Source organism: Dendrobium catenatum, unplaced genomic scaffold (genome assembly GCF_001605985.2).
Source record: "Dendrobium catenatum unplaced genomic scaffold, ASM160598v2 fragScaff_scaffold_243, whole genome shotgun sequence".
NCBI lineage: Eukaryota > Viridiplantae > Streptophyta > Magnoliopsida > Asparagales > Orchidaceae > Dendrobium > Dendrobium catenatum.
This window is the reverse complement of record NW_021318705.1, coordinates 618,355-644,013: the sequence shown is the minus strand read 5'-3', so window position 1 is coordinate 644,013 and position 25,659 is coordinate 618,355. Positions and strand designations below refer to the sequence as shown.

At 36.3% G+C, this 25,659-nt stretch overlaps 3 protein-coding genes across 3 annotated transcripts; 2 read left to right on the top strand and 1 right to left on the bottom strand.

Annotated features, from left to right (window-relative positions):
* Positions 1-456: 456 nt before the first annotated feature.
* Positions 457-4,781, bottom strand: LOC110094509 (probable fructokinase-7). Its single transcript, XM_020819759.2, has 6 exons — positions 4,063-4,781; positions 3,410-3,622; positions 3,134-3,331; positions 2,069-2,209; positions 1,863-1,979; positions 457-829 (listed from the first exon to the last, which is right to left on the bottom strand). The coding sequence occupies exons 1-6, from the start codon at positions 4,366-4,368 to the stop codon at positions 668-670; spliced, it is 1,137 nt and encodes a 378-aa protein (XP_020675418.1). The 5' UTR covers positions 4,369-4,781; the 3' UTR covers positions 457-667.
* Positions 4,782-10,245: 5,464 nt separating this feature from the next.
* LOC110094614 (probable fructokinase-7) lies at positions 10,246-13,675 on the top strand. Its single transcript, XM_028693215.1, has 6 exons — positions 10,246-10,935; positions 11,354-11,566; positions 11,648-11,845; positions 12,308-12,448; positions 12,538-12,606; positions 13,471-13,675. The coding sequence occupies exons 1-6, from the start codon at positions 10,630-10,632 to the stop codon at positions 13,630-13,632; spliced, it is 1,089 nt and encodes a 362-aa protein (XP_028549048.1). The 5' UTR covers positions 10,246-10,629; the 3' UTR covers positions 13,633-13,675.
* A 7,642-nt stretch (positions 13,676-21,317) lies between these two features.
* Positions 21,318-23,121, top strand: LOC110094692 (scarecrow-like protein 8). Its single transcript, XM_028693220.1, is given in 2 exon segments — positions 21,318-22,326; positions 22,329-23,121. Coding segments are annotated over 2 exon segments (1,611 nt in total). The 5' UTR covers positions 21,318-21,464; the 3' UTR covers positions 23,078-23,121.
* The last annotated feature ends 2,538 nt before the right edge of the window (positions 23,122-25,659 follow it).

Genomic DNA, 25,659 nt, shown 5'->3' with positions numbered 1-25,659 from the left:
GCCGAACTCAGCTAGACATCTCGCCTCCCTACTCCGTCGTACGTCTCCTGTAGAGCACAAGACTATACGTCCGCCTCCCTTTCCACCAAGCGGAAGAATCCAGTCTCACCTCCGATCGGATCAAACCTCCAAAAGCTAGTCCCTTGCACCTGTCGTCAGCTTCTCTCACACGACCGAACAGCGACACCTGCGCCGCAAGCCTCCGGCCTTCTCACACTTCACGTACGTAGCTATCCTGCTCCAACCAGTGAGATCAGCCCAACTGCCTTGACAACAAAGCCCGTATCCATCGTCCTTCTTCGAATCGTTTTCTTTGGAGCAGAAAACCACCTCTCCTCTGCCTCAAGATCGTCACCACCATGGCTCTAATATCATATGTGAGATCTTGCTTGAGAGGAAGAAGCATTTTCTTTTCTTGATCTTGGGAGATGAGGAGGGAGAGAGGGAAGGGAGACAGAGAGCTGAACTCAAATCTTTATTGCTTGATCATACTCTATTACAACATAAAGCCTCTATTTTATAGACTTACAATAGCAACACCAAAAGCTACACTAACAACTATATAAGTCATATAAGAAACATCCTGAATCTAGGACCAATATCTAATAAAAAACAATATCAATGAGTTTATAAGATGAACTAGTATTATAATACTTGGGCTTGTGTTTCAAGAAATAAGACACAAGCTGTGAGGTTGTTCGTTCCCTTTTGGGATGAAATCAAGAACTGCTTCTTTGGTGGGAAGTGAGGGAATTGCTCCCCTCTCAGTGACTGTGATTGCTCCGCATGCATTGGCGAAGACCAAGGCTTCCTTTAGTTTCTTCTCATCCTGTTAACATGTTCTTAGTGTTAAATCTTACAAACAAAAATGGAATTTTGATTTTTGAGACAAATAGAGAACTATGTCAACTGTACATCGAGGAGAATGAGAAAGAAATATAAAGAAAGGTGGTGTTTGTAAACGGAGTAAGTGAGAAGTAAAACTAGTAAAACAAATTCAAATATTCGCATAGAATTCTTATAAAAAGATTAAGGTTGCTCAGAAAATAATTGATTATATGTGAAATCGTGGGCTGCTATACAGAATGGCAATGGTTATTCATTTGAAGGAGAATAAACTCTAATGTACATCTGAAAAGGCAGCATTTTGATTTGAATGATAATAGCAAATGTGGCCAAGTATATTTCAGTCGTTTCATGAAAGTTTAAGAAGTTAATGAATGAACATGATTGCTTTTGAAGTCTGTGTCAAAGTGATTTATGGAATGTATCTTAGGCTTCGTTTGGGACAGCTTTCTTACTGCTTCTTAAAGCATTTTTCTAGAACAAATTTTTAATTTTTGTACTAAAAAACTACTTTAAGAAGCAGGAATAAATCCGTCCCAAACAAAGCCTTAGGCTTCATTTGAGATGGCTTTCTTATTGTTTTTTAAAGCAGATTTTTAGTACAAAAATTTTAATTTCTATGCTAAAAAGTTGCTTTAAGAAGAAATAAGAAAGCTTACCCAAACAAAATCTTAATGTGATGGTAATAACATGAGTTAAATCTGGAATAGGAATCTGAATGTTAGCAAAAAAAAAAAAGTTCATAAATGATAACTTCATATTTTTTCAATGAGGAAAGCTCATATGAGCCCTTTAAACTCCTCCTGATTGAATCTCTAATTCCTTGAGAAATTTATATTAGGATGCTCTACTTTCTAGCATTTCTAGCAATAACAACTGATTTCAATTTTATTATAAAAATCCTTCTGGGATTAGTTCTTTTAAAACTCATTAAGCTAAATAGTTAAAAAAAAAAATATGTGGCATCTCTCTTGATATTCGAATGAAATATTCAAAATAATGAATATATTAAGTACCTGATAAATATCTAGATTGGACGCCAAATGAACTAACAGCCCGCTGACAAAAGAATCACCAGCACCAGTAGTATCCACAGCTTTAACTCTAAACCCACCAACTCTCCCATGGAATTTCTACTCTCACAGATCAATAAAATGTATCAGAGCAGTAATATTAATGACCCTTTTCTCCAATTGATGACAAGTGTTATATTGGCATATACCTTGGTGTAGTATCTGCAACCCTTTTCTCCATCGGTTACAACAAGGAGTTTGAGATTGTCGTGAAAAAGATTATTATACACAACCTCATCACTATAAGGGTCTTCACCTCCAGTCAAAAATGAGATTTCCTGCTCACTCACCTGTCAATATTATATCATAAATCAGCAAACTAGAACTGAATTTATGAGAGGAAAAAAAAAACTTTGGGTTGTTTGGCTACAAGTAGGACTTAACTCGAGTGGGATTAAGGATCGCTTCTGATAGTTCTTTATAATTTTGTTTTTCAAATCACATTTCTATGTTTTGCTGCATTTCATAAATTAATGTGATAAAAGTAATGTTTTTATAATCAAATTTGTTTTGTTGTAATAGCTGCAAAAACAATATGTTATGTAACATTAAAAAAAAAACATTTGATTATATTTTTTCAAAGATTCATGCTTTAAGTAATGTAAATGATGGGATTTAACAAATTCAAGATTTAATAAATAATAAGTTGAAATTAGATTTATCGAAATAGAATAATTTGTAGTTCATGAAATGTTGTTTGACAGGATTAAAATAACAGCATAAATTATGTTTAGAAATTTTCTAGGAGTTATATCAATGAGGTGAATCCCACATCTATTTTTAAAAATTGATTTTCAAAACTCAACTAGTCTTCTTTATTGAAAAATTAATCAATAGTGATCATTATTGTCATATTCAGACGATTAATTAATAAAGGATATTATCTTTCTTCGGGAAGATATATCCTTTCGTATCAAGACATCGAATATAAAATTAATGATCTCTCATCCATATTGCAATAGTTAAATACAAATAGAACGTCATTTTGACCTTCCCTGAAATTAACTATTACAGCCTGGATGAAATATTTAGTTCCATTATTTGAAATTATTAAGGAACGATATTTCACCTCCTGGGGCGATAAATCGTTCGTAGTGATGTGTTCAATTTTGAGACTGAAACTCTGATTTAAAATTTAAGGCAGAATTTATGCTTAATCCTGCCTGAAACAACCCCTTAATCTAATAAGTTTCAGGTGAAGCTAAAGATGAGACCTTGATGACATCTGCGTATTCCCATATGCTTTTAATGCCCTCACGAGCAGCATCTGCTGAAGGCCAAAGTGGAAGTCGCAGATTAGGATCATAGGAAAGCAGGAGACCTTCCTTCTTGGCAAACTTAAGAGCAGCAAGATGAGTTGATCTGCACGGCTCCTTGATCAAGCTAATGGAGCCATAGTGAAATATGGAACCCTGTATTTCATTTTATTTTATTCATCATTAAACTTGAATTAATGACGGTAAAAGAAAACTAACTACTGTTATATATACCTTCTTGATGAGATGAAGATCAAGATCGGATTCTTTCAGGAGCATATCGGCGCTTGGATTTCGATAGAACATGAACTCCCGTTCGCCGTCGGCTCTAAGAGTCACAAAGGCTAGTGCAGTTCTAGCGCCAGTGTCGAAGCGGATACCGGAGTTATCCACATTGTTGATCTTCAAAATGTTGGAAAGCATATGCCCGAATTCGTCGTCCCCAACCTGTTTGATGAAATGACAAAACCAATGAGGATATGCTTTCATCCGTTGCCGTTGGAAAGGGTAAAACAAAATTTCTGATATAAATTGTATCAAAAAATTATTAAATTTATTTTTAAATTAATATCATTTTAATTTTTTTTCAATAATATTACAACATATTCATACATTTTTAAATTCATTTCGCTATAATTTATATTAGTATACTTTAATAGTAATTTATTCCATTAGTTTAATAATTACAATAAAAAATAATATTCATAAACTGCATTATTATTCACTTAGTGAGCTTAAAAAATTATAATTAACTGTAAGACCTTACGTAAAATTCCTCAACAGATTGTCCGGATTTTAACAACTGCGATATCTTAAAAATCCGGTATCTGTTGGTCGTCCAACAGACCAAATGGACGAATGGATTTGCACAATGCTTACAGGATTACCTTTCCGATGAAAGCAGAGGAACCGCCAAGCCTGGCAATGCCGACGGCGACATTCGCCGGGGCGCCGCCGGCGGCCTTCTTGAATGCCGTAGCCTCCGCAAGAGAAACACCGGAGACATTCGGGACGAAGTCGATGAGCATCTCGCCGAAGCAAATAATGAACGGGCTTTTTTCCCAATTACCAGAATCGTTCTTAGCCATTCTTACACTTCCACGTTGAGAAACAAGAGAAGATAGATAAAACAACAATAAGATCAAGCAGATAAAGCACCGTGAATGTTTATGGAACAGATTCAAGCGAGACATTTGCGATGTAGATATATATAGGCGAAGGGGGAAAATGAACGGAACGGAATGCCCCCTTTCGTGCTGGCAGCGCTTCTAGAGCGAATCTTCGCTATTTCAGCTGAGAAGATTGGTTTGTTTGGCAAATTTGCATGCCAACTGTTCGATCAAAGGTCGCAAAGAGGGTTTTCCACATAACCCTGAATTTCTGTTTTGCCTTTTTGGGTTGCAGAGTAGCTGGAAGAGTCTAAGGAAAGGATTTGTGATCTATTTTCGATAAAAAAAGGACGATAACCGGTGGTTGTGAGGTGGCGATTTTCCTGACGCGGCGACATTTCAATTGGGGGATTACGTGCGGTTTCATGCTAATTCTCGAGATAAGCCTGGTGACGCTTACTAATCATGTGTTTGTTAGGATAAAATTATATTAATTTTTTAGGATTTTATGAAATTATTGTACAAATTCCATTTCATCATCTTAATTAAAAAACTTATTATCTGGGATTCAGAAGAAATCTAGAGTTATATAAAATTTAATTAATTATATTTCTAAATTTTTAAAATTATTACTATTTTCATGAAAAAAAATCAAGCTATAATAAATTTTACAATAATACTTTAACAAATATATGTTTCTTTGTTTTTATTTGATTTTCCTTAAAATAAAATTTTCAACGGTGGAATTTAGCGGATTTTATGTTGCTTCAATTATTTATTTCCTTTTAAAAGTTTTTTTATAAATTAGGAGAGTGGGTGGTGGGACCCACCATGGCTAACTTTATTTGGATCGTGAAGTCGTTCGGGTAATCGGGTTTCAGACGCCTATACGAACTGATCTGGATTTACTAAAAATGGAAATCCAACCCAAATTTTAAATTCAGATAATGAATATCATATTTATTAATTTATTGATAGGAGACGACGCTGGCCCTAATGAAGCTAATGAAGAAACAAGTGAAGAGATGACTCATTAAATATAGCCTTGTTAGTGGCATAAACATCTAAGTTGAGACCTTCCACCACCTTACTAAATTCATGCATAATTTCGACGCACACAGTCAAGTTAGCCATAGAAGCACCCACATCAGTAGGAGACTCCTCTCTATACAAGAAGACTAAAGGGGTAATAGGAGAGCTTAAAGCGTTAGAAGAAGACAATCAATCCACTAGCGAAAACATTTAAAGCCATCTTGTTATTTTCACACAAATTCTTGTTCTTCACATCCAAATTGTCATGAGACAAACCAAGCACACAATTTGCCAAAATCATCTCACCAGCAACCTGTGTGACGGCCTCACAAGCTTCTCTATCGACACTAGTCACATTCACATCACCAAAATTCTCAAAATTGGGAGCATGAACAACTTCCACAGGCACCACAGGAGCTTAAACAATGGGCTCAAATGGGGCCCCGATGTCACCAACATTTAAATGATGAGATAACAGCTCATTTCCAACAGCACCAACCTCCACACTATTTTGCTTAATTAAATCACAACTAGTACTGAGCATTACCTTCTTCCAAACCACTAGTGGGTTTACCAACCCCAATATTTGAAAGAGGTTTCACAACGGGAGTAGGATTAAGATGGGGATGTAAAATACAACATTCAGCTTGACAATGACCCAAAGATTTATAGTGAACACAAAATAAAGGAGTCATCCATAACCACAACATGAATGTAACCCAAATTTTCAGGGCCAACAAACACTTTATCAGGATAGTGTTTGGATACATCTAATTCAACTAACACATGAGCTACTGATGGACGAGAGCCAAAGGAGATAGCATTATCTGTTTTAAGAGGTCAGCCAAAGAGGGAGCAAAGACCATGAAGTATTTTAGAAGAAAAAGGTGAGCCCTTAGGTTGGGAAACAAAACCTAAATAAGAATGATTGGAGACTCACCCTCAATATCAAAATTCGGAGTTCATTTACACAATTTGATATAACAATTGTTCACAAAGTAGGAAGGATGGACAAACACTCTGCAATAATTAAGGTCATTCACAAGTTCAATTAAAACATGTTTCGGGTTAAAAATAGTAATCGAAAAATCACCAATCAATTTAAGATTGTAAAAAAAAAATATTTTGGCTTCAAGAGAGGTTCTATGACCTGGGAATTTCCCAATCAAAGCGAACTCAAATGGGGCTGCAAGTTCAAGGATTTCATCCTCCGTAATCCAAAGGGAAGGTAACCCCTGGTGAGTTGAAATTTGGAGATCAAGGAATGAAGCCGAAGTAGGAGACAAGCCTAGCAATGCATCCCTAAATGAATGAGAAGACAAAATCCTGTTTAGAAAATCACGGTCTTTCAACAGGAGAGGAGACAAACCGGAGCGAAGAAAACTAAACAAACACCGAAATAAGATATTAGCTAGCTACGGGCAAAGGAAACCTAGAAAAGTGACTCATTTCGGAAGTCGATAAAGCTTATATAATGAACATCATTATGTGTGCAATGCATTGACTCATTAAGGGTTTGCTTGGGAATGCTTTAAGATTATTATGTTTTTCAGATAACAATAATATTTTTAATTTGCTACTCTTTTTTCATTGTTTTTTAAAAAAATATATGATGGAAAATTGCTTTATGTAATAATAATAATAAAATTATTTTCTCTACAACAATTTCACAACCAACTATATAAAAAACTATAGCTATCTCAAACAAACCCTCAGTCTTGTATAATATACATATCAAGAAATATTTGAAATAATATAAATTGCATTCATAGTGAAGAATTGAATGTTATTATAAAGAAAGGCCATTAAGTTGGGGGGGGGGGGGGGAAAATGTGGGGGGGGGGGGGTGTTTATATATACATCACATAATTTTTGTATTTTATATAGCTAATACTTAAATTTTGATATTTTATTTATAAAACATTTTACACCTCAATCAAATAAAAAGATTATATATCTGAAAAGATGTATTTTACTTTTTAAAATGCTAACATCAATGTTGTTTTTGATGTAATTAAGATTTGGGTGTTATATAAGTGGTTTTTTTATTTGCTGAATAAGAACATAGAGTAAAAGGGAATATAGTATATGTTGAAATCAAGTAGGAAGATCTTGAGAGATCTTCTTGCAAGATCTAGAGAGGGAGAGAGGAGGAGGGAGAGGGAGAGAGGAGGGAGAGGGAAACCGTGAGCCAAAAAATCCAGCAATCTTTATTCCCTTGGCTGCCTATTACAAGCCTACACACACATATTTAAAGACTCCTAAAGACTATACAAATAGCTCCACAAATGACTACATATGCCATACAAAAAAGAACCTAAAAATCTAGAACAATATCTAACAATATAAAATATTCAAAAATAAGATAGAAATTATTTTAAAAAGTAAAATTAATTCATTCAACAAGTGACGATGAATGATAGCTGGCAGCATTTGACAATTATCAATGATGATGGGAGGCGACAATGACTATTTATGAGGAGATGGGAAAAGCCTAAGGGCTTTAGTGGGTGGCAAAATGGATATTGTAATTGGTATTTGCTCAAATCAAGTAAATTATAAAAATATTAAAAATGAACTAGATAATAAATTTTAAATATATTGAAATTTTATTCCTCAAATTTTCTTCATATCAAATACCAAAAATTTTAAATGTGACTTACTTTACACTTGATTTTATTTGTAATCAAATTGCCTCTAACTAAATATTAAAGTTGTAAGTATTAAATACTTAAACATATAAAAATTGTATATGGTATATGTAAATAATGCTCTTTTAATTTTTGGCTTATCTAAGAAACTGAATATTTATTTTAAAATTAAAATTAAAAGAAAAAAAAAGATTTCATTTATGTCATATTTAAAATATTCCATCCTATTTTTTTAAGATAATTTACTTTATATATATGAAACCTCCTATCCTTGATTAAATTTATTTAATATATCGGTGGATATACTTTTTAGGTTAAGATAATTTTGTTTTATTTGTCACATAAATGTCGGATATGATATCAATTTACATATAGCAATACTCTTTCTCAGGACCTTTACGTAAATCCAACAAACTACGTAAATCCAACAAACTTTCCATATAAAAAATTCGATCAAGGGAAAATTAATATAATAAATAAATATAGTGGTAGAAATAAAAACTTAATTAATTAAATCTAAAATATTTAGGAAGATTAACTTATATATCGCTTTATATCACTATTGTGTCCTGGAGTTTTCGCGGCAGTAGAGAAATATAAAATTTAGCATCTTAGCGTTGTACGAAAATCCGGCACGCAATCAAATAAGAGAGAGTGTAGCATTCATATGAGACACCAAGATTTTTACGTGGAAAACCTCTGAAAAGGGGGAATAACCATGGAGCCTAGCCCAGTTTGAATGAATCCACTAGTATTTGCAGTTGATTACAAATGAGGCCCTTATTTGGGGGAAGGCCTTAGCTTGATATTCATCTTATAGAATACACTACATAGTGAGAATACAAATAGTCACTATTGATGTGTTTGTTTGGTCGGAAGGACTGTAGTTGGTGGGCAATATAAGTCAGAAGGACCGTGGTCGGTGGGCAACAGAGGTCGGAAGGACCGTAGTCGGCGGGCGACAGAAGTCGGAAGGATCATAGTCGGCAAGCAACAGAGGTAGGAAGGACTGTAGTCGGTGGGCGACGTAAGCCAGAAGGAACGTAGTCGGCAGGAGACGAAGGTCGAAAGGACAGTAGTCGGAAGGACCGTGGTCGGCGGCTAGGGGAGAACTCCGACATTAGATGGTATTCGGGCAAAATTTCGGAGTCACTTGGAGTCCGGGAGAAACTCGGGCGTTACTTGGAGGCCGGGCAGAATTCCGGCGTCACTAGAAAGTCAGGCGGAATTCCGGCGTCACTAGAAAGTCAGGCGGAATTCTGGCGTCACTTGGAGGTTGGGCGGAATTTCGGCATCACTAGAAAGTCTGGCGAAATTCCGTCGTCACTTGGAAGTCGGGCGGAATTCCGGCGTCACTTGAAAGTCAGTAGGAATTTCGGTGTCATTTGAAAGTCGCGCGGAATTCCGACGTCATTTGGAAGTCGGGCGGAATTTCGGCGTCATTTGGAAGTCGAGCGCAATTCCGGCGTTACTTGGAAATCGGGTAGAATCCCGACAGTGGTCGAGCAGTTTCTTCCATCCTATTCTTCTTCTCTTCTTCTTGCTTGGGTCCCCTCTCATGAGAAATGAGGGATCTATTTATAGATATTCTGGAGTGGCATGGCCTGTAAATAGGTGAGAGATCAGAGGTAAATAGGGAGTGGTCGGATGGACGGCCGATATTGAATCCATTGATCGTGTACTGTTTGTCAGACATTTGAATGTCTTAATGATGCGGAATTCAACAATCTTGGGTTCATTGGATTGATCTCGTCGACCCAGTCGATTCGACTATAAGCACGTTATTTTTGAAAACCATTTGGTAACTCAATTTGTGGTTTGAACTTTTCAACAACACTTCGAGTCCTTGATTTGGACTCAGTTGGGCTCGAATTGAGTCGAATTTGGTGTCGTTGGGTTCGTATTTCCGAGACGCTCAGTTTGACAGTAAGTTTGCTGAAATCGGAGTTCAAATGATCCCGCATTTTTTTTTTTTTTGAAGTTTTCGGCTAAATTTTGTCTCGAGATTCATGCCCGGTCAAGATAAATTTTTTGTTATGTATCAATCATATTATTTAGATATCCCATGTCTTATATATAAAATTTAAATATTTCATGCCTCATCTACAGAATGAATATAGGTGCGATAAATAAAATATTAAAGTTTATAAGATTATACTGATGGTAGGTATGAAATAATAAAATTTTAAATATTAGATATGTAAATAGAATGATATAAAGTGGTTTATCCGTAAATCTCCTAAAAAATAAATATAAAAAATTTAATATAATTTTATCCTAACAAACACGTGATTATTAAGCGTCACCAGGCTTATCTCATTGGCATGAAACCGCACGTAATCCCCCAATTGAAATGTCGCCGCGGCAGGAAAATCGCCACCTCTCAGCCACCGGTTATCGTCCCTTTTTATCGAAAATAGATCACAAATCCTTTCCTTAGACTCTTCCAGCTACCCTGCAACCCAAAAAGGCATAACAGAAGTTCAGGGTTATGCGGAAAACCCTCTTTGCGACCTTTGATCGAACAGTTGGCATGCAAATTTGCCAAACAAACCAATCTTCTCAGCTGAAATAGCAAAGATTCGCTCTCGAAGCGCTGCCACCACGAAAGGGATGGCATTCCGTTCATTCTCCCTCTTCGCCTATATATATCTACATCGCAATGTCTCGCTTGAATCTGTTCCATAAACATTCACGGTGCTTCATCTGCTTGATCTTATTGTTGTTTTCTCTATCTTCTCTTGTTTCTCAACGTGGAAGTGTAAGCATGGCTAAGAACGATTCTGGTAATTGGGAGAAAAGCCCGTTCATTATTTGCTTCGGCGAGATGCTCATCGACTTCGTCCCGACTGTCTCCGGTGTTTCTCTTGCGGAGGCTACGGCATTCAAGAAGGCCGCCGGCGGCGCCCCGGCCAATGTCGCCGTCGGCATTGCCAGGCTTGGTGGTTCCTCTGCTTTCATCGGAAAGGTAATCCTGTAAGCATTGTGAAAATCCATTCGTCCATTTGGTCTGTTGGACGACCAACAGATACTGGATTTTTAAGATATCGCAGTTGTTAAAATAAAAATCCGGATAATCTGTTGGGGAATTTTACGTAAGGTCTTATAGTTAATTATAATGCAGTTTATGAATATTATTTCTATTGTAATTATTAAACTAATGGAATAAATTACTATTAAAATATACTAATATAAATTATAGCAAAATGAATTTAAAAATGAATGAATATGTCGTAATATTATTGAAAAAAAAATTAAAATGATATTAATTTCAAAATAAATTTACTAATTTTTTGATATAATTTATATCTGAAATTTTGTTTTACCCTTTCCAACGGCTACGAATGAAAGCATATCCTCATTGGTTTCGTCATTTCATCAAACAGGTTGGGGACGACGAATTCGGGCATATGCTGTCCAACATTTTGAAGATCAACAATGTGGATTACTCCGGTGTCTGCTTCGACACCGGCGCTAGAACTGCACTAGCCTTTGTGACTCTTAGGGCCGACGGCGAACGGGAGTTCATGTTCTACCGAAATCCAAGCGCCGATATGCTCCTGAAAGAATCCGAGCTTGATTTTCATCTCATCAAGAAGGTATATATAATAACTGTTGTTAGTTTTCTTTTACCTTCATTAATTCAAGTTTAATGATGAATAAAATTAAATGAAATACAGGGTTCCATATTTCACTATGGCTCCATTAGCTTGATCGAGGAGCCGTGCAGATCAACTCATCTTGCTGCTCTTAAGTTTGCCAAGAAGGAAGGTCTCCTTCTTTCCTATGATCCTAATCTGAGACTTCCACTTTGGCCTTCAGCAGATGCTGCTCGTGAGGGCATTAAAAGCATCTGGGAATACGCAGATGTCATCAAGGTCTCATCTTTAGCTTCACCTCAAACTTATTAGATTAAGGGGTTGTTTGGTTTTGTATCCTGTTTCAGGACTTCAAATTTTTCTGTTTTGATGAATCTAATTTCAGCTTATTATTTATTAAATCTTAAATTTGTTAAATCCCATCATTCACATTACTTTAGCATGAATCTTTGAAAAAATATAATCAAATAATTTTTTTATGTTACATAACACATTGTTTTTGCAGCTATTACAACAAAACAAATTTGATTATAAAAACATTACTTTTTCACCACATTAATTTATGAAATGCAGCAAAACATAGAAATGTGATTTTAAAAACAGAATTATAAAGAAGGGATTCTTAATCCCACTCGAGTTAAGTCCTTACTTGTAGCCAAACAACCCAAAGTTTATTTTTTTTTTTTCTTTCCTCTTAGGAATTCAGTTCTAGTATGCTGATTTCTGATATAATATTGACAGGTGAGTGAGCAGGAAATCTCATTTTTGACTGGAGATGAAGATCCTTATAGTGATGAGGTTGTGTATAATAAACTTTTTCACGACAACCTCAAACTCCTTGTTGTCACCGAAGGAGAAAAAGGTTGCAGATACTACACCAAGGTATATGTCAATATTACACTTGTCATCAATTGGAGAAAAGGGTCATTAATATTACTGCTCTGATACATTTTATTGATCTGTGAGAGCAGAAATTCCATGGGAGAGTTGGTGGGTTTAGAGTTAATGCTGTGGATACTACTGGTGCTGGTGATTCTTTTACTTTAACTTAATGAGTTTTAAAAGAACTAATCCAAGAAGGATTTTTATTATAAAATTGAAATCAGATGTTATTGCTAGAAATAGGAGAAAGTAGAGCATTCTATATAAATTTCCTCATTGCAAAATTATGAAGTTATCATTTATAAACTATTTTTTGCTAACATTCATATTCCTATTCCAGATTTAACTCATGGTATTACTCACCTCACCGAGACTTCATTTGGGACGACTTTCTTATTGCTTCTTAACGCATTTTTCTAATATACAAATTTTATTTGCTCTACTAAAAAAACTGTTTTAAGAAGCAGTAAAAAACTTGTCCTAAGGTGAGCCTTAGATACATTCCATAAATCACGTTGACACAGACTTCAAAAGCAATTATGTTCATTTCATGGAAAAACTTAAATATACTAAGCCACATTTGCTATTATCATTAAAATCAAAAATTTTCCTTATCAAATATACATTAGAGTTTCTTCTTCTTCAAATTAATAACCATTGCCATTCTGGATAGCATCCTCGATTTCACATTTAGGTTTAGTTTGGGGCAGCTTCCTTAATGTTTTCTAAAACAACTTTTAAGTTGCTTTAAAAAACCAAAAAGCAATTCCAAATGAAACCTTAATCAATTTTTTTCTGAGCAAGCTTAATCTTTTTATAAGAATTCTATGCGAATATTTGAATATGTTTTACTAGTTTTACTTCTCTCACTCCAATTACAAACACCACCTTTCTTTATCTTTCTTTCTCATTCTCCTCGGTGTACAGTTGATACAGTTCTCTATTTCTGTCTAAAAAATCTCCTTTGCAAATCAAAATTCCATTTTTGTTTGTAAGATTTAACGCTAAGAACACGTTAACAGGATGAGAAGAAACTAAAGGAAGCCTTCGTCTTCGCCAATGCATGCGGAGCAATTACAGTCACTGGGAGGGGAGCAATTCCCTCACTTCCAACCAAAGAAGCAGTTCTTGATTTCATCCCAAAAGGGATCGAACAACCTCACAGCTTGTGTCTTATTTCTTGAAACACAAGCCAAGTATTATATACTAGTTCATCTTATAAACTCATTGATATTGCTTCTTTACGTTTCTGTGAACAATGCATGCATCAATATTTTTTTTTTTTTTTTGGAGGTTGAGGTTTTTCTGTATTTTTATAGATTCTAACTAGGATTCTTCGGCTTCGTTTGGAGCGGCTTTCTTGCTGCTTTTTAAAATAGATTTTTTGTATAATTTTTTTTATTTTTGTACTAAAAAGATGCTTTAATAAGTAGTAAGAAAGCCGTCCCAAACGAGGCCTTCAGTGTGTTTTGTATTGGACGAGATTTTTTGTGGTTCTTTTTCAAAAACTTGCAACAATTAATCCATAAAAGACTTTTCCTTAATAGAGCTTTAAACTTTTTTTTTTTTTTTAAGAAGATTTCTCACCTGAGATCAGGAATGCCATGGTCATGATGACTCTAAACGCCTCAAGTTTTGAACAAAAAAATTATTATTAGTGTAAAATGTGTTGGATAGTTTGGTTTAGGTCATTTTGTGTTTAATATTCATGGATTATATATATATATAATGTTAGCTTAATATATTTTAATAACATGCATCTTTTTGCTTCGTGAGGAGCTTTATTACTGTAAAATTTATTCTTTCAACATTACGAAATAAAATGAAGGGGGTGATTAGGATGGAGCTTCCAATCAATATCCTAATCACTCTCCACCTACACTATAAACTAAATAATAATTCATTTTATCTAATTCTAATTACAGATGAAGAGTTGATTAAGATTTCTTAATCTGAATTTTTATTAGGAGCACATAATTTTTTTTATCCATTAAAAAATATCGTGGTTGAAAGAGCTTTATGGATTAGTGCCTTAGGCTGGTCCAATGGGATTTTTAGCCCGGCCCATTTAAAGGAAAAGCTAATGGAAATTGGATACTGGTGGTGCTTTTAGTAGACAGTTTGCCGACTAATTTCATTACTGAAAAAAAGGCAACTTTGACTTATCGAATAGTTCCATATCTTTGATAGAAATGCACATAATATATCTTCTATAAATTTGTAAATAGGTTGTATTTTAATACATTAAATGGAAAATTTATTGCGAAGAGGAATCCACTACTTAGAGAATTTCAAGACTTTGATATCGACCTCCATAAACCATCTGCATAAATATTAATTATTTATGTCACAACTGCTTGAGATTAGTCATCGACCAATACTGATGACCACCACCATTGACCTGCTATAACTTAACATTGTCCACCTATCAATATCAACACTTATCTTCACTTCACCGCCATTACACACTATTAATATAATAATATTAATGTCATTTGTCATCATCATTAGATATCATTCGTAGACCAACATCAACACCTCTAAATTAATCCAATAAGAACCAACAAGATAACAAATCTCCCAGATTTTAGATAACCAACTTAGACTACCACATGCTAAATAAGATTTACCAATGGTTAATAGGACCTTAAAACCAGTTTCAATCTAGCATAGATTAGGCTGAGCCTGAATGCATTTGATAGGATTTAATAGGGCCATTAGGACTCAAAGTGACTTAAATGTTAATTATGTTAATTTAAAGCTAATTGAACCCTAAACCTATGCCTAGGTGACCATAGACACTTCTTGGGTCCTACAACGCCTGGATAAACATAAGTTAGCCCCACTAAGACCCAACTAAACTTGAGTAAACAAAAATAGAATTAATGGTACACATTTCATCCATTAGATTTTAAAAGGTAACCATCCTCAGCTATGCTAGACCTAAGTAAATATATACTTCCTTTTTACCCAATTATAGTCAATATAACTCATTATGTTTTGTGAACCTAGTTTAGACTAAGCTAAATCCAATTGGACCTAATTGAATCCACAAAGTCCTAAAATGAAATTAATCTATTTTACAGTCAATCGGACCTGATTTATTAACTTAATTAAAAATTATAATTTGTCATAAATCTATCCAAATTAGGTTGGCCAAATTATTTAACCCTGGATAACCAAATTAACCAAGCTTGCCCAAACTTGATGAAAATTGACTATCTAGGGTGTCCACTACAAATCGAGTTTACCTACAACTTCCCGTAGACAATCATCCTTAACACCCTGCTTGGTTAATGTACTAACTAGAATAAAAACTATAATCCAATAAACTATTTTCCTAATGCACATAAGGGCATTAGTAATGGTAATGGTATTGGCAATGATAAATAACATTGTCAATAAGAGTTGCGGATATTGGTAAAGCTCATGATCATTCAATTTTAATATCATTAAAGCGCTTAAATAATGGATTAACAATCTATGATCAAGAGGATAAATTTAAATCTTTCAATATAATGTTTTGAATTCTAATATAATTTATCAAAATACCTCTCCTACAAAGTTTAAAATAGGGTCTCGTTTTTCTCATGAAGGAGGTTCGAGAGTTGAGATATTTAAATAATTTTATATATTTTTTGCAATCATCGCCAATGACCACTATCATTAATCACCACCACCATCATTTGACTTCCGTCATCTAGCTACTGTTATATGACTCTAACATGTAATACCGTTATTAAACTTCAAATTTCTTCCCGTGGACACTCAACTTCTATAATCCTTACAAGTATAATCAAATAATTGTATAATTTCATCTTCAATTATATAGATCAGTAGATTCTTATACCTCTAATTATATGATGAATTATTGCAACTTCTGACATATTTCTTTAATTGCTGCTAATATAAAGTAAAAAATCCTACCAGTTCACCTTATTAAAAATAATACCTTGGCAAATGGAAACCCTAACATATGCAAATAAAAAGTTTCAAAAGAGAAAATATATGCAGTTTCCACTTGCCAGTTCCAATGAACTCTGGCACTTTTGATACTTCTTTTACATTTTTAACCCCAAGGATTGAAACATAAGGCCAAGACATTAAGCTTAAAAAATTAACCCAAAAGCAGGTACAGAGCTGCAATTGGCAGGTGATTCATATTTTTAGTAAGGCGATTCATATTTTTAGTAAGCTTAATTAATGATAAAGGTAGAGGTAGACTTAAAAAGATTTGGTTAGAAAATATTAGGAATGACCTTTCTTTATTAGATTTAAATGAGAATTTGACCTTTAATAGGACACAATGGAGAAAAAGGATTCATGTAGCGGACCCCACGTAGTGGGATAAAGGCTTGATGTTGTTGCTGTTGTATTAAAGCTTGGTAAAAGCAACCTTTTAGGCATTATTTGAGATGACAATTTTTGTATTAGAAACCTTTTTTTAAGAAGTAATAAGAAAGCCATTTTAAATGAAGCCTTACTTTAAAAAAAATTATACTAAAAAATTACTTTACGTAGCTCACCTGTCACAACCTAACCTAATATGACCTACAATTGCACAGGTCATACCTTATCTGATTGTGACAAGATTGACCCCAAGATCTAGTTGGAGAAGTAATGAAAAAAAATTCTGATTTATATACTATATAGAGCCACTACATAATGCAATATAAAGTGTAAGATTATTAAAACTCAAAATGATTTTTTATATATCATCCAAAAATATACACAATCTGAAATCTATCTATAATAGTGCTTGACAACAAAAGGAATATCACCTTTGCTCAAAAATTATAAAAAATTAATGAAATTAAAACACAATAATAAATATATTATGGCGAAGATGATTTGTGATTTGGACTCTTAATAACTCCTAAATAAATTCTTGATTGTTTCAGATAAATATCTTTTTCAAAATTTTGAGTTATCACATCAACTTAGTATGTTGATTGGGAGCTTTGGCTACCAACTAAAAATTCTTGTGTCCGAATTTTGTGTATGTGTTGTGTGAATGAGTTTGTTTTAATTGGTCTAAATATCCCCAAATACTAAAAAAATTGCTTTAATTGTCCCAAGCAAAACCCAAATCAATAATAAAAGAAATTGTGTCAATAATAAAATCCAAATCGGTAATAATTTTACTCTTTTGAAAAAATTATTTCACTTAGTATATGCTCCTATATAAAATCTACCACATAATATATTATATTTATTTTAAAATAAACTTACTAATTTTAAAACATACAATGATAAATATTTAGTTTGATTATGATGATTTAATTTTTTTCCTTAAAAAATATAATTCTAATGAATTTTCATCATCAACCTAAATATAAACCCATATTTAGGCATTACGATGAGTGGTAGAAGTTATAGAAACTAAAAGGCATTATAAAATCTAAAAATTGAATTTCTTCCAACCTTATTTCAGAAGATATTGTGGATTAACAGCAATCCACAGCAATCCCATAATTTTTATCTTCAACAAATAAATAAGAATCCTATTAGTCCAACCCTCAAGTTTTCTCTTAAAGATATTAATTGTCTGGCTTCTTGTTACTCTTTTTGGACTTCCTGGATCTGCATAAGAATAAGGGTGGCCTTGGTATCCCTAGTATACATGCTTTGCACTATGGATATACTTGTTTTATCATTTGCCACATTTGTAACGGCGATAATTTGCTTGCTAATTAGTATAAACATGAATACACCTCTATTTGAAAGCCTTGCCCAAAGCCTCCAAATATTGAAAGTTTATCTACTCTATAGCCATCAAAATCAGGAATTATATTTCACTAAATATCCACACAAACAACAAGCTCTCTCTTATATGAGAATTGTGGAGCAATAAAAAAAGCTTTCTATGAGATATTCGAATCAGCTTTGTTAAGGAATTTCCACAATATGCAGATTTGCAATCCTACTTATGGTTAGAACTTTCCTTCCAATTTACCTATTGTGATTACTTTTCTTATTTCTAATGTTGGTTATGGTTCTGATTTATTTCTTCTATTATTTGTTGGGCTAGTTTTGATAATATTGTCTTTCAAAACATTTCGGCTCATTATTATGACGATTATATCACTGTACCATGGTTTAAATTAAGGGCTTTAAAGTGTCATCTTCTCGCATCCTCTGCAATCATGCTAATGAAAGTCACAATCACATATTCTTTGAGTGTGACTTCTCTTTTATTATAATTTTTGTTTTAATCTCTCAAATGTGCTCAGTTCTATTTAGGACTACTTTGTTGCAAAAATTTTACTATATTTTGAATATGCCTAAGTAATACCTATGTTTTAATCAGAAGACTTTTTTAATTTATTTCTTATTGCTCCGTTTATTTTATATGAAGAGAGATGGGAATGATAGAAAATTCCAAAATTTTATATATAGTTCCTCTACTATTTGCTTTAAAATTAGAGAACCTATGATATCAATAAAAGTGGGCACTTGGAAAAATGCACTAGAGATTATACATATGATTAATTTTTGTGCTAGTTTAGTTGGGTTGTTATTTTTTTTGGATTAGTTTAGTTGTTTTTCTTTCTTCCCCTATTTTGCACATTGGCTGGTCATTATTCTTGATGAGAAAGATATATTTTTTTTTTACGATGATAAATATCGTTCGTGCTCCAAGCAGTCCCTGCAGATGGTCAATGTGGCAATCTGTTTACTTATTCTATGATAGCTCATGTGGCAACCAGGGGACATTTTGAAATGTCTGATCTTGTAATTCTTGAGTTTTCAACTTTTTTAGGCATTCTTAGTCCAAGATTTGGATTGTTGCTCAAATGCCCTTTCTTGTGTGTTTATTTTTCTTTATTTTTATTTTGTGTTTAGAGAGTATCTTCTCCTTTTTTACTGTTTTTACTTCTCCGTGGGATATAACTTTTTTGTGATATTTTTATTTTCAGATTATAATTTTTTCTTATAGTGAATGAAGTTGGGCTACGCCGTTAATATTCCAAAATATTAATAATAATAATTGATACGTTATCAAAAAATTATGCTGATCGGGCACGAATCTCAATGCAAAATCGAGTTGGAAACTACCAAAATTTAAATCTGGACCATCCGAACTCCAATTTCAGCAAACTTATAGTCGAACAGAGTGACTCAAGAATACGAACCCAATGACACCAAATCCAACCCGATGCAAGCCCAAACAGGTCCAAATCAAGGGTTAGAAGAGCTATTGGAAGGTTTGAACCACATTTTGGATTACCAAACAGTTTCCAAACATAACTTACATATAGTCGAATCGAGCGGCTCGACGAGACAAATCCAACGAGCCCAAGATCACTGAATTCCGACATCTGTAAGACATTCAAATGTCCATCAAACGGTCCATGATTAAGGGATTCAACACCAGCCATCTATCCAACCACTCCCCATTTACCCTTGATCTCTCACATATTTATAGACCTTGCCACTTTATAAATCTATAAATAGACCCATCATTTCTCTTGAAAGGGGACCCAAGCAAGAAGAGAATAAGAGAAGAGAGAAGCTCCTCCTCGACCACCGCCTGAGCTCCACCGGACCACCGCCTGACGTCGTTGCTCCGCCGGACCACCACCTAAGGCCCTCACCTCCGTCGGACCACCCCCTGACATCGTTGTTCCGTTGGACCACCACTTGAGGTCCTGAGCTTCGCTGGACCACCACTTGAGGCCCTGAGCTCCGTCGGACCACCACCTAATGCCCTAGGTTCTGTTAAACCACCACTTGAGGCACTCACTTCCACCGGACCATCATTTGACGTTGTTTCAACGTCGGACTACAACCTGACGTCATTGCTCCACCGGACCACCGCTTGAGGCCTTATGCTCCACTAGGCCACCACCTGATGTCCAAACTTCTGCTAGACCATCATCTGATGCTCGGACTTCTAACAGACCATCGTCTGAAGCCCAGACTTCTACCGGAGTACTGCCCTACTTCTACAGTCTTTTTGACCCCGGTCTTTCGCCAACTACGGTCTTCCGGACCTCTGTCTCCTACCGACTATGGTCCTTTCAACCTCCGTCACCTGCTACGGTCCTTCCGACCTCTATCGCCAGACAACGATATATCTGACCCCTGTCTCCTGTCAACTACAGTCTTTCAGACCCTTGTCTCGTACCGATTATGACCCTTCCAACCAATCAAACGTGTATATATTGATTATTGTAACTCCCACCATATAATACAATTTATATGACGTATATTTGTGTGATATCAAGCCAAGGTCTTCTCTCTAAGAAGGGCCTCATTTGTAATTGATTGCAAATACTAGTTTATTCATTCAAACTGGGCTAGGCCCCGTGGCTTTTCTCCCTTTTTCGGGGTTTTTCCACGTAAAAACTCTGATGTCTCTTATGAGCACAACACCCTCTCTCTGTTATCTGAATGTGTGTTGGATTTTCATACAACGTTAAGACGTTAAACTATATATTTCTCTACCGCCGTGAATACTTCAGGACGCAATAACAACAACAATAACAACAATAATAATAATAATAAGTGGCAGAATTTCATTGTTCAGTCTGCTGCGTTTTAGAAAAAGGAAGGAGTAGGGGTGACAAATACATCGGCAACGTGGCCTTGCTAAATTTTGCAACCCTGAATGAGGTGCCGGATTCCGCGAACCGCCATGTGGATGTGGGCCTCCTCACCGGCAACCACCGGTGTGGCGGTGGGCCTTCTCACCGGCAATCACCGGTTTTTCACATTGACGACGAACCGGAGAAGGAAGTATGTCAAGATCTCTTCCTTCTGTATTATTCCTACAGATACTCCATTCGTGTTATAAGATAATTATTTCATTAACAAATGACGGCTGATGGAGGAAGCAATCCAATGTATTAAATAAAAAGAAAGATAGAAAAAGGTTGCGCCTTTATTAGCGAGTTGAGCTTTCTCTGGTTTGGAGCTGAAGAAAAAGCTGCTGTTGTCGCCACCGCGAGCGATTTGCAGACCAAAGTTCCGGCCTTTTGAGTTCTACTGAGTAGCCGCCGACGTCGCCGCCATGACGTCTGAGTTCCCAGGGCGTGACGATCCCCGGGGAGCTTTAAGGTTCGGGGTCGAATCCACCGGCGGGCTCTTCAAGAGGTCACTGATGACGGAGCAGGAGGCGCAAAACCCTGTCTTTGTTCGGTCAGTAAAGCAAAAGAATCATCTTGAGCTGCCAATTTCTGCTCTTTCACCAACTTCTTCGATTCAGTCATCTTTGTCGTCTGCCTCTATTCCGCTTCGAGGGCAGGGAAATTTAAAGTTCACATCTTGGTCGTTTCCGGCGTCAGCCTCGGTGGAGCTGGAGAAGAAATCTACGATCACGAATCTACTTCTGCAACTTGAAAGGCAGCTCCTTGATGATGAGGATGACGAGTTGAGTGTCTCTGATGGCTCTGCGGTCACGAACAGCGAGTGGAGCGAAACGATGCAGAAGCTCATCTTCCCGCAAAAGCCTCTATCTAATTCTCCAACCTCCTCGTCTTCTTCGTCCTCGTCCTCTTCGAGCGCTTCAACAAGACAGATGCTCCTCGACACCGCCACGGCTATTTCAGCAGGGAATCTTGACACCGCCGCGGCAAATATCGCTCTTTTGAAGGGTGCGGCGAACAAACTCGGAAATCCAGAACAGAGGCTCACGGCCATGATGGTGACCGCTCTCGCTTTGCGCATCAACCCCCGAGATCCGGCGACTATCGCTGTAACATCAGATATATTCACACCTGAGCACCTGACCTCTTCCCAAATGCTCTACGAAGCTGCTCCTTGTTTCAAACTTGCGCTCATGACGGCGAATCTAGCCATTATCGAAGCAACGAAAGACCATCCCAAGATCCACATCATCGATTTCGACGTCGGCCAAGGCTTGCAGTTGGCTTCCCTCTTCACTCCCTTGCCGAACGCCATCGCCATATCTCCGTTAAAATCACAGCTTTTTGCGACCCAACCTTCCCCTTCAACTCCCTCGTCGGCAATCTAAACCTCGTCGGCGACCAGCTGGCGAAGCTCGCGGAGGGTTTAGGTATCGGGCTCCGGTTCAGCATCGTGAACCGCAGAACTACTGAACTCGACCGGGCTGCGTTGGACTGCGGAACAGACGAAGCCCTGGTGGTCAACTTCGCCTTTCTTCTCTCCCGCATCGCCGACGAGAGCGTATCACCGGCGAACCCTCGTGACGAGCTTCTCCGGCGAGTGAAGGCCCTCGGGCCAAAGGTGGTCACTCTAGTCGAGCAAGAAATGAACGGCAACACGGCGCCGTTCGCAACTAGATTCGCGGAAGCCTGCGCGCATTACGGAGCGTTGTTGGAGTCAATGGAGGCGATCATCGTGGGCCAGGAGAGTAACGAGCGGGCCCGGGTGGAGGCCTGCCTGGCCCGGAAGGCTTGTAACTCGGTGGCCTGGGAAGGAGCGGACCGGGTTGAGCGATGCGAAGTGTACGGCAAATGGAAGGCACGATTAGGAATGGCGGGGTTCAAACCGGTTCAGCTTGGGCCGGGGGTGGTGGAGACCGTTAAGCTCCGGCTCGCTTCGCTCGGTAATAATCCCGGGTTTATGGTAAAGGAGGAGGATGGGCGGGTCGCCTGCGGTTGGATGGGCCGAGTTATCAATGTCGCCTCTGCCTGGCATTGAAGCTGCAGATCACTTTTCTACTATCTTTACCCACTTCTTCGTCATCTTCTTTTTGTTCTATTTCACTTTTTTTTTTCCTTCTTTTTTTGAGACTCATTATTAGAAGAAAAAATTATGGCAGCATTTATTGATATAATTCTAATTAGAACGTGTTTTAGAATTATTAAATTTATTTTAAGATTTCTATTATATGTAATTTATACTGTATATATTTTAATCAAAATAAATTTACTAATTTTTAACTTCATTATGATTATTATAAGATTTTTCTTCCCTAGCACAAAAAAAAGGCAAATTTAAGGAACTTATTGAAACCTCGCCTCCAAAGACACGAAGAACTATCACATAATTCTCCATCGACTCTCCATATAACTATATTATGGTGGATAATTATAGATGAATACTTATAAAAGTGTTTCGCATAACATCGATCGATGTAATCTTCAAAGGAGAAATTAATAAATTAAATAGAAGTTGGAGGAGGAAAGGGTCGATGAGTTGACGTTGATTTTTTTTGAAGATGTTAGATTAAACATCACCCATAAGGATTCTTATATTATAGTGGTGATGGCTTTCCTAACCAAATAAAGACTTCAACAAACTCAGGGCCTTCAGTGGTGGTCCGGCGGAACTCGGGGCCTCCAGTGGTGGTCTGGTGAAACTTTGGCCTCAGGTGATGGTCCGGCAGAGCTTAGGGTCTCAAGTGGTGGTTCGGCGGAACTCAGGGCTTTCAGTGGTGGTCCGGGAGAACACAAGCCTCAAGTGGTGGTCCGGTTGAACTCCAGGTGGTGGTCGAGGAGTGAGGGGACAGGAGCGATCTCCAAACTCTCTCTTGCTCTCTTGCATGGAGCCTCCTTTCAAGAGGAATGAGGGGCCTATTTATAGATTTACTAGAGTGGCATGACCCGTAAATAGGAGGAGGATCAAGGGCAAATGAAGAGTGGTTTGGATGGACGGCCAATGATGAATCACTTGTTTGCGAACCGTTTGTTAGACATTTTAAGATCTTAATGATCTCGAAATTCCGTGATCCTGGGCTCGTTGGATTTGTCTCGTCAAGCCGCTCGATTCGACTATAAGCAACGTTTGGAAACTATTTGGTAATCCAAATTTTGGTTTGAATCTTTCAAGAGCACTTTGGGTGCTTGATTTGGACCCATTTGAGCTCGGATTGAGTCGAATTTGGTGTCGTCGGGTTCGTATTTCCAAGACGTTCTATTTGACTATAAGTTTGTTGAAATCAGAGTTCGGATGGTCCAATTTTAATCTCGAAAGTTTCCAACTTGATTTTGCCTCGGGATTCATGCCTGATCAAGATAAATTTTTGATGATGTATCACTAATAAATTTTTTTTAGATTTGACTCAACTCTTATAAAATTAGGATCGGGTTAGATCAACTAAAATAAGTCGAAAATTTTGAGTCAGTTCAAATAATGTTGGTTCAGTCGGCTAAAAAATAAGCATTTAATTATTAAATTATTTGATTTTAAATTATATTAATTTATACTTTTAATTTTTTTCTTCTAATTGTCACTCGTAATAATTCCTTTTTTTTTTATTTGAGCTGAATTCGAGTTAAAAATTTTAATCCATTTGATAAATAATTCAAATCATTTGATTATATTTATGTTAGACCATTTTTAAATATAGATACACTTTTTTTTTCTGGTAGGAAATGATAAATAGATCCAATTTAATTTTTGTGCGCTATATTTTGATCATTTCAACTTTATAACTTACTGGTAAAATGTTACATTACAAATGGTTCCTTTGGCATGCGAGCTCTGCTCAACTCCAGTAAAATTATGCGGCGACAACACAATAGGACAGCTTCTCATCTATTTCAAATTTTTTTGGGAAAAATTGGGGTAACGTCTTTAAATTAATCACCAAAGGTTACAAGTATAGAAAAACTATACCCCCCCAAAAGAAACAAAGATTACAAAAAATAGAATTGCAGAAACTAAAGGACTCAGGAAAATAGATCTATATCAAAAGGCATCAAAGCCAAGCTCAAACGGGAACCCACCAAGCAGCAGATAGACACTGGTTGCCCACCATATCCGAATGAAGGGCCATCACAATGCCCAGATAAAACATTCCTGGTTTCCATAAGACCATCCAAGGATGCATGAAGATGTAGATCTGACACATCATCGTCCCATTTCTGCAAGCATCCATACGAAGCAGCACATGAAGAGGCTGGGGAAGAGAAACCACCAGAACTCCAGGATTTTGGGAATCAAAACGAGGATGCCAAAAATTGACAGTAATATAAACCTGTGGCGTACAACAAGCAGAAGTATCCCAAAATGGGATAAAAAAATAACTAGAAATGCAAACATCAGCCTTCCAAAAAATATGCCAGCCGACCGCAATGAGAAGATCAGCCTAGAATTTGCCCAAAAGTTTCCTTAAGCAAGTCATAATGTTTCCAGTTCCTAACTTTAGCACAAATAGCTTGAAAAATAACTCTTTTAAGCTCATCAGGATTTCTCCAAACCCCAGAAAATCGTCTATTATTTCTTTCTCTCCACAGGTAATACACCAAAACAGCCACAGTAAAATAACAGAAATTCTG